The sequence below is a fragment of the Lolium perenne genome, chromosome 3 (genome assembly GCF_019359855.2).
Source record: "Lolium perenne isolate Kyuss_39 chromosome 3, Kyuss_2.0, whole genome shotgun sequence".
Classification (NCBI taxonomy): Eukaryota; Viridiplantae; Streptophyta; class Magnoliopsida; order Poales; family Poaceae; genus Lolium; species Lolium perenne.
Window position 1 is genome coordinate 81,744,077 of NC_067246.2, and position 9,877 is coordinate 81,753,953.

The 9,877-nt window shown below is 45.9% G+C and overlaps 1 protein-coding gene across 1 annotated transcript; it reads left to right on the forward strand.

Moving 5' to 3' along the window:
- The first annotated feature begins 347 nt into the window (after window positions 1–347).
- LOC127339445 (protein ALP1-like) lies at window positions 348–1,601 on the forward strand. Its single transcript, XM_071827253.1, has one exon. The coding sequence runs from the start codon at window positions 348–350 to the stop codon at window positions 1,599–1,601; it is 1,254 nt and encodes a 417-aa protein (XP_071683354.1).
- Window positions 1,602–9,877: the final 8,276 nt, after the last annotated feature.

Consider the following 9,877-nt stretch of genomic DNA (forward strand, 5'->3'; position numbering starts at 1 on the left):
GGGGCGGGAGGCGGGCGAGACGAGAGGGAGGGGCGTCGGCGGGGGCGCCCGGCGCTATCGCCCGCTCCCGCCCGGCTGCCGCCCGCGTTGGCGGCGAGAGCGAGGCGGGAGAGGGGCGAGAGGCGGGGCGGCGCGATGGCGGGGTGGGGCGAGAGGGTGGCGGGCGTTAGGGCGGGCGAGAGCGGGCGAGAGTGGGGCGGGAGGCGGGCGTTATGCGGGCGAGAGGCGGGCGAGAGTGGGGCGGGAGTGGCTAACGGCCGTTGCTGGTTCAAAAAACCCTATAAATACCCCCATATGTTTTCAGTCATTCCACACCTCCACTCTCCATTTCCACTCCACTCAACGCCATGTCTTCGTCCAGCAGCAGTTCGAGCGACGGAGTGGAGGGTGATTTCATCGCTGCATTCCAGGAGGAGTATGAGGAGGAGATGCAAGCCGAGGAGGTGGTGCCAAGACGTCGGCGCCGCCGAGAGTTCATCAGGCGTGATCGTCTGGGTGCCCACGATCGGCTCTTCGAGGACTACTTCGCCGACGACTGCAACTATCCTCCGAGCTACTTTCGGCGAAGGTATCGGATGAGACGATCCCTCTTCCTGACCATTGTGGCTAGATTGGGTGAATACTCTCCGTATTTCACCCAAAGAAATGATGCTCTCAACCGTGCTGGTTTCTCTCCCCTGCAAAAGTGTACTGCGGCTTTGCGTCTGTTAGCTTATGGAGCCGCTGCAGATACAATAGATGAGTGGCTTAAGTTAGCTAGACAAACTTCATCAGATTGTCTAGATAGATTCTGTAAAGGCATCATTGAGTGTTACGGGGAGACGTTTTGCCGTCGCCCAACTGTGGAGGATACTCAGCGGCTGTTAGCGAAAGCCGAGGAGCTTGGCTTTCCGGGCATGTTAGGGAGCATCGATTGCATGCATTGGCAATGGAGGAACTGCCCAGTGGCTCATGCTGGCCAATTCACAAGGGGAGACATCAAACACCCTACCATAATCTTAGAAGCCGTTGCGTTGTATGATCGTTGGATCTGGCATGCCTTTTTTGGAGTGGCCGGGTCCAACAACGACCTCAATGTACTCAACCAGTCACCGTTGTTCACTAATGTGCTTAGGGGAGAAGCACCCGTAGTGAACTTCACGGTGAATGGACACGAGTACCACTATGGTTACTACCTTGCCGACGGCATCTACCCCTCCTGGCCGGTGTTCATGAAAGGTGTTACTCTTCCACAAAATGAAAAGCAGCGAGTGTTCACTTCTGCTCAATCAGCGCATCGCAAAGATGTCGAGTGTGCCTTTGGAGTGTTGAAGGCTAGGTTCAACATTCTAGCAGTTCCGGGACGCTCCTACTCGAGGCGTACTCTTGGATTGATCATGCGTGCATGTGTCATTCTGCACAACATGATCATCGACGATGAGCGTGAACAAAATTTGGACAACATCTATGAGACAGTTGCTTCAAATGTCGGCCCTGCAATACACCACCATGCACCATCAAGCCTAGCAGCCAGGATTCAGATGGACACCGAAATGAGGGAGTCACCGATGTATACACAGCTCCAGCATGATTTGATGGAGCATGTGTGGGCTAATTCCTAGATTATGTAATTTTTTCAGATTTTTATGTAATCTTTTCAGATTTTTATGTAATTTTTTTATGATGTAATCGGTAACAATTTTAGTTCAATAAAATAATTTCCTTGTATTATTTATATTGTTGTAATGTGAAAAAGAAATACTGATGTTGAAGAGAGAGAAAAGCTGACGTGGAGGAGAGAGAACTAAAGCTGGCACTATAGCCTGTGCATTGGCACCGTGGGGTGAGAGTGGGGTGAGAGTGGGGTGAGAGTGAGGAAAAAAGCTGACGTGGCGGGTGAGAGTGAGGCTATGCATTGGCACCAGCCTAATATGGTCCAGGAAGCACTGTAGTCTCACTCGCATGTCGTGCCAAAGCCACACGCGAGGCTTCAAATTCTCCAAGATGCACATGCGTTGTCCATTTTTGCCCTAAGAAGTGTTAATAACAGTTTTATCAATGGTCTACTAAACTTTGCACGATTTGACTTTTAATAATTTGCACGCCTCCACCCTTTCTTTTACAGTATTAAATGAGTAATTCTCAATCGACTGAAGTCACCATCCTTGCCCATGGCTTTCTTCTCCACCTCCGGCGAGCATCTTCTCTCCATCCATCGAGCTCCTCGAGTGCCACTGTAGGAGTTATGCCCTAGGGCCAATAATAAATTGTTTATTATTATGACTTAAAGTTTTATGATCCAGTTTATTCTAATATGCGATAACTACTTGTGTCTTGAATATAAGATTCAAAGGAAAACTCATGAGCAAGTGTATAAGAATGAACAAACAAGTGTTCCTAGTCTCGCCTCTACAACTAGGTCATATGTTGTTTGATGATCATGTTTTTTACGAACATGAGTATTGGTAATACATACAACAGTGAGAGTAGATTGTTGAGAAGAACAATGGTATTGAACCGGTCCAGTTTTATCGGACATACTATGAGACGTTATTCCTTGTTAATTGTATTATCCATTTGTCATCTTATGAAATGAATCCATAGACCCTCGATATATCAAGAGATCACATTCCAGAAGGATTGTATTGGTTACCATCGTAAGTCTACCGTAAAAGGAGGCGGGAAAGGTGGTATTCATATATGTTTGAAAGGATTTCTAACGACCTAGTGGCTCAAGAGTGGGAATTGCTCCTCCAGAATATGGAGGGATATAATCAGAGCCCAACTCGGTATTAAGATATCACCCAATTGTCTAGCCAAATACTTTGTTAAAAGGACATCAGAATATGGTACGAGAAAGATAATGAAACCGGATCGAGGTTAATGGTATAGTCATCAAGAGTTGGATCACGAGAATGCCAAAGTCTCGCCTCACGTATTCATGATATCTTGAAGAAATGGGATTGATAGAAGAAGATATCACATAAGGTTACTCAATCACAAACAAGAACTATTATGGATGTCCCGGTCCTGATGTTGGGTATTGATCCGAAAGAACTTCATAATCATGGGTGTGAGTTATTGGGCCTATCGGGGTTACACACTTAAGTGTTTTATGTTCTTTATAGTACCTGATGCATTTGCTATAAAGATGATATGTGGTAGAGAGAATGTCTGGAATAGTTCCAATAACATCGAAGTAATTTCAGTGAAGTATCAGAGTCATTTCGGTGTTATCAAAATATTTTTGAAAGTACACTAGAATTGATCTGGCACTAAATATGAGATAACAACATTATCGGAAGTGTTCCCATAGGTTCGGAATGTTCAAAACTGATCAAAATGGTTTTAGGAATTTTAAGGAGTTGTTCCGAGATATTCTATGAAACATAATTATGGTTTTGGACCTTACCATGCATGAAGTGTTGGAGGAGTGTCGGAGTGCTCGAAGAGAAGGCGAACACGCAGCCCTCCTAGGCTGGCCGCATGGGCCTCTATGGGGCCCATGTACATGGCCTCCCACATCCTCAATGCCCCCATAGAAGGCTGCCCTCAAGGGTTGGCCGCATGAGCCTCTCCTGAGGCCTATGTAGGCCTCAACGGGCCTCTTGGAGGCTGGCCAAGGCACCCCGATGTGGCAAACCGGCCTAGGCTTGCCCTAGGTTGGTGGGGGTTGTCGGAGCGACCTAGGGTTCCCCTAATGCCGATGGCAAAGGGGAGGGCGACGACTGCCCCCTCCCTCAAGAAGGCGCCACAAGACCCCCTAAATAAAGAGGAGCCCCTCTTCTCTCTCAAGGCACAACATAATTTAGCCTTTGGATGGCTCTCTCCGCTCCCCATCTCCCGCATGGAGTTTCTCCCTTTGTAGAAGTTCTATCATGTGGAGGTTCTCCACATACGCTTGCATATAAGATAATACTTCGATACTATTTTGTCCATGATGAAGAAGTCTCGGTAGAATAGACAACAGTGAAGCATGCAACGCTGAAGGGGGGTCGTGCATTTGACCATAAAGGGATAAGAAGGTGGAGCGTTGTTCGCGTATCATTTCGGATCTCCATTAATTTGGAGAAGCTCTTCCCACCGAGTCTTCCGCAACAATCTCTGTGAGGCTGAGCCTTGCTCTCGAGTTCATTGGACGGGCTTCGAAGTCTCGTTTTCTTCATCAACTATGACATCGAGTCTTCCGCGATACTCTCAGTGAGTACAGGATGATCCTGCTCACGGTTTATGTTAGTGCACAGATAGATCTTGGGTAACCTTGTTACGTAATTTTTTGTTTTACATACACAAACTCCTTCAGCCCCACCAACATCGTCGTGCCGCCCTGTTCCAAGCTCGTCATCTGCACGTCCACCGCCACCCAGTTGCAGAGAAAGCATTGTCACCAGGTGATGTCAAATGCTCAAAGTGAGTGACACACCCATGTGTTCTGAGATGAGAGTAAGAACAAAAGGCGAGAAAACGGGGTGTTTGATGAACAACTGCAAGAGTTGACTAAGACCTAAACCTATTCTCAGCTAGTTGAGAATTATCCAACCTGTTTAATAATTTTGTTTTTCGTTATTTTCTACTCGTAATTTTTTTCTCTCGAAACCATGTTTAAAGCATGGATTTCACGGGAGTACGAATTTAGAAGGTCCTACTACTTGGTATTGAACTTAATTTGGTATACAAAGCGCCAGTTTGTCTTTCACAACTTTATAACAGGGTTCTCTTTTGAAGCATGCGAGATCAGCGCTTGCAATGCACGGGTGATTTGCAAAGGTTTGACTCCCTGCTTTCCATGAGTACCAACTACCGTACTTGCTATGCAGACTGCATTCGGCCATGAATCTGTACATCCAAACTGCAAACCTCCTCCAAAAGTATGGAAAGGCAAACTAGTCGCATGCCATCGATCGATTCGGTTAGCTGTACCGATGCGAGGCATGCCTGCGTTGCTCAGGCGAGATGACGAAAGCTGTGAGCATGTCATCGTGAATCTTGTGATTCGCGGGGTAAGCATGCGCACATCACACTATCTACTCCCAGGTCTTTTCTTTTTCTTCGTCAGTGAGAGATAGAAAAAGGTCATGTCCATGGTCACCTACTAGGAAACTGGTAGTCCTAGTCCTACCTCCCGTTATCTTTGTAGCCAATCAAACTCAAAGCCGTTGGATTGAACCAAAAAAAATCCCAGCATGATAGGCTACGAGATGACACAACCGGGGCCGAGTGCATTTGAAAATACCTCCCACAAATCATCGAGCCAGATAGTTCTCAACAAAAAATAGAACAAATCAAAGCAGATAGTAAGATGTGGGCCAAAGGTAACCGCGGTACTACTTCTTCCCTTTTTCGGCCGCCGACTACCACTCAATCATGACCCGCTAGCCAGCTTAAATAAAAGCAGCAAACGGTAAAAAAATAAAAAATAAAAATGTCGCACAAAATGAAAGGAAAAACACACCAGATTTTGGTACACTGAATTGTATCGGGCGTGTTTGGATACTCGCATCCTATTTCGGTATCTAGGGAGTTCTTGCCGCTCGAACTATGATTCATTGCGCCAAGTCCAAAACAAGTTGTGCATCTAGTTTGGTTGCTAACAAAACATTTTCTATGTATTTGTGTGATATGGCGTATCCATGTCAATGCCTATTATTGATGGACTTGAGTTTAGGAAAAGAGGTACACTGGTAGATTCATTGGCTAACAAACAATGGAGAAGGCGAGATTTACCCAGGGTTAGACCCCCGGAGGGTAATATCCTACTCCTGCTCATCTGATCTTGATTGGTTACAATGTCGCCGTAGTGGCTATGGCGATGTAGATCGGAGCATGCCTAGGAAAGATTATGCGTGAGTATGAGTGATCCTCTTGGCGGTCCCTCCTAACCCTCTTGGCGGTCCATGCTTTATATAGGAGGCTAGGTCTCAGGTGCCGTGACTGAGTCGGTTACAAGTTAGAGGTGAACCATAGGGTTTCCTAATCTTGGGCTTCTCCTTGTTCCACACCTCAGGAACATGGGCTTCTGATGCTTTGTAGCTGCCAACTTCTCTTGGGATTCTTGATCCCCACAAACCATCATCTACAGTGGGTACCCGATCGACAATACCCACATCATTGTGCACTTCGCTTGGCTGCCAACAAAGTTAATTTCCAGGTAAGGGATGATGTAAATTTTGATTGTTTGGTTTCTTACGTTGTGATGTTGTGGTAACCACTTCACAGAAGTGGTGACATTACCACACACTACTACGAACTAATAAACACACATTATATGGAACTAACATGCAACACTGAATTAACGATGTTTAGCCCTAGCTACCAACAAATAACAGTTCGTCAACATCTTACCTAGCTACTACCAAATAGGAGTTCACCACAAGTACCAGTTACACACACTTATAAGGAGTTCAAAAACACAAACAAAATGGTTGACAACGGCACATCTTCAGTTCTTCACTTCCTCCTCTTAAGATCCTGATGTTGCCTCTGTTAGCCCACATAGCGTTATGCCACTCCTGCCTCTTGGTTTTCCATGCCTCATTATCAGCAACACTGACACCATGGCTAACCTCAACGTCATCAGTCCTCACGTCATTCTCGTCGGGGAAGAACTAATCAACACCCCACCCAAGATCGAGTTGTGCAGAATGCAACATGCAGGAAATAGCTTAACTTGGGTGGGAAAAGGATGGAATGGCTTCTGATCAAGGATATTAAACCTGTTCTTCAGAGCACCGAATGCCCACCCGGTCATCACACTAAGGCATGAGTGTCTGATATTGAAAAGTTTCTTGGTATTTTTGGGCCAGAACCTTGTAGAGAACTCATTGAGATGGGTGGGAGAATTTCAGGGAGGCAAGAATTTTCGACATTATCTAGGTAGAACTTACCCTCGGCGGATTATGAGGCCATCTGGTCTCTCAAAGGTGTCAGCAAGAATGGATGCATCATGAGTTGATCCTTCCCATCCAGCTAATACATATGTAAACTTCATATCAAAGTCAACGACAAGCACATTTTAATTGGTGTAGTGCTTTCTACCCCTTTATGCATGCACTCCCTTCTTGGCACTTTAGCAGCAACATGAGTACCATCAATCGCCCCAACAAAATTCTTACGTGAACATGGACAAATTGTCATGCCTCACTGCAGTACAACCAAGCATTCCACAAGAAGACAGAGTTTCTCACGTTGAAATATCTAAACCATTGGTAGCTATCATTGATCTTGCGAGAGTGGAACCAGATGTCGGCTTGATCATCTCTGCTCAGAGCTATCCGATAGCATACAAGACTTGCATGAAGTGGCAAAATATTGTCTTAGTCAACCTCCTCCATGTGGTCAACCACTCGAAATATGTTGTGAACCTTCTCCTTGATACATGCGTTGATGGTATATTTAAGCCACCCTGGGGTAATGTCTGCATAAGGTGGATAAATGGGGCCCTTCTCATCTTAAACAAGATGATAGATTCTACATCGTTGTTGATGTAGATGTAGTTCATATTTGTCATCCTCTCTCTATCGTGCCAATGGAGGGATTATAGTTGAGATGCGCTCTCTGGTGGATGAGAAGCATACATGCCTTAATCACAGCTATGAGGGCAGCCGCGTGAACGAAAAGCTTCACCCGCTCAGCCTAACTATTTTGATTTCACATAAGTTACAAATAAATCGGCCCGAAGTTTGAACAAATTAAAGGAGTTACGGAAATAAAAGTAGGGGCGCGAGTGGGTTGGTTGAAGGCGTTGTCATGCTACCGGAGCTGGAGATGGACATGACGAGGAAAAGAGGATGTTCGAGGCGAAGAGGGTTCGCTGGTGTCAGAGACGAACACGACGGGGAAAAGACGATGCTAGAGGCGAAGAGGACTTGCCGGTGCCGCAGATCTAGGAGACCCACCGGAGTCGGAGAAAGAGTTGCCAAGGATCTAAATCGTCATCGCCTTCGCTGCCCGAGAGGAAGAGCGAGGATTCAATTTGTTATACGGTGGTGGTGAGTGATACGTCTCCAACGTATCGATAATTTCTTATGTTCCATGCTTGTTTTATGATGATACACACATGTTTTATACATACTTTATGTCATATTTATGCATTTTCCGGCACTAACCTATTAACGAGATGCCGAAGAGCCAGTTGCTATTTTCTGCTGTTTTTGGTTTCAGAAATCCTAGTAAGGAAATATTCTCGGAATTGGACAAAATCAACGCCCAGGGGCCTATTTTTTCACGAAGCTTCCAGAACACCGAAAGGGGACCGAAGTGGGGCGACGAGGCGCCGCCACACTAGGGCGGCGCGGCCCAAGGGGTGCCCGTGCGGCCCTAGCGTGTGGGCACCTCGTTAGCCCTCCGACTCCGCCCTTCCGCCTACTTAAAGTCTTCATCGCGAATACCCCAGTACCGAGAGCCACGATACGGAAAACCTTCCAGAGACACCACCACCGCCAATCCCATCTCGGGGGATTCAGGAGATCGCCTCCGGCACCCTGCCGGAGAGGGGAATCATCTCTCGGAGGACTCTTCACCGCCATGGTCGCCTCCGGAGTGATGTGTGAGTAGTTCACCCCTGGACTATGGGTCCATAGCAGTAGCTAGATGGTAGTCTTCTCCTCATTGTGCTATCATTGTTCGATCTTGTGAGCTGCCTAACATGATCAAGATCATCTATCTGTAATGCTACATGTTGCGTTTGTTGGGATCCGATGAATATGGAATACTATGCTATGTTGATTATTGATCTATCATCTATGTGTTGTTTATGATCTTGCATGCTCTCTGTTATTAGTAGAGGCTCTGGCCAGTTCGTTATTTGTAACTCCAAGAGGGAGTATTTATGCTCGATAGTGGGTTCATGCCTCCATTAAATCTGGGACAGTGACAGAAAGTTCTAAGGTTGTGGATGTGCTGTTGCCACTAGGGATAAAACATCAATGCTATGTCTAAGGATGTATTTGTTGATTACATTACGCACCATACTTAATGCAATTGTCTGTTGTTTGCAACTTAATACTGGAGGGGGTTCGGATGATAACCTGAAGGTGGACTTTTTAGGCATAGATGCATGCTGGATAGCGGTCTATGTACTTTGTCGTAATGCCCAATTAAATCTCACACTACTCATCATAACATGTATGTGCATGGTCATGCCCTCTTTATTTGTCAATTGCCCAACTGTAATTTGTTCACCCAACATGCTATTTATCTTATGGGAGAGACACCACTAGTGAACCGTGGACCCCGGTCCATTCTTTACATCGAATACAATCTACTGCAATACTCGTTCTATTGTTTTCTGCAAACATCATCATCCACACTATACATCTAATCATTTGTTACAGCAAGCCGGTGAGATTGACAACCTCACTGTCACGTTGGGGCAAAGTAATTTGGTTGTGTTGTGCAGGTTCCACGTTGGCGTCGGAATCCCTGGTGTTGCGCCGCACTACACTCCGCCGCCATCAACCTTCAACGTGCTTCTTGGCTCCTACTGGTTCGATAAACCTTGGTTTCTTACTGAGGGAAAACTTGCCGCTGTACGCATCACACCTTCCTCTTGGGGTTCCCAACGGATGCGTGATGTACGCGTATCAAGCTCTTTTTCTGGCGCCGTTGCCGGGGACGTGAAGGAAAATTACACCACAGAGATTTCTAACTCCCACGTCAACTGCACGCCAGCAGCTCTTTTTCTGGCGCCGTTACCGGGGAGATCAAGACACGCTGCAAGGGGAGTCTCCACTTCCAATCTCTTTACTTTGTTTTTTTCTTGCTTTATTTTATTTACTTCTTTGTTTGCTACACTATATCAAAAACACAAAAAAAATTAGTTGCTAGCTTTACTTTATTTACTATCTTGTTTGCAATCTTTATATTAAAAACACAAAAAATTAGTTACTTGCATTTACTT

What these genes read in the sequence shown, in the direction of transcription:
- LOC127339445 (XM_071827253.1), top strand. Translation starts at nt 348, where the DNA reads ATGTCTTCGTCCAGCAGCAGTTCGAGCGACGGAGTGGAGGGTGATTTC.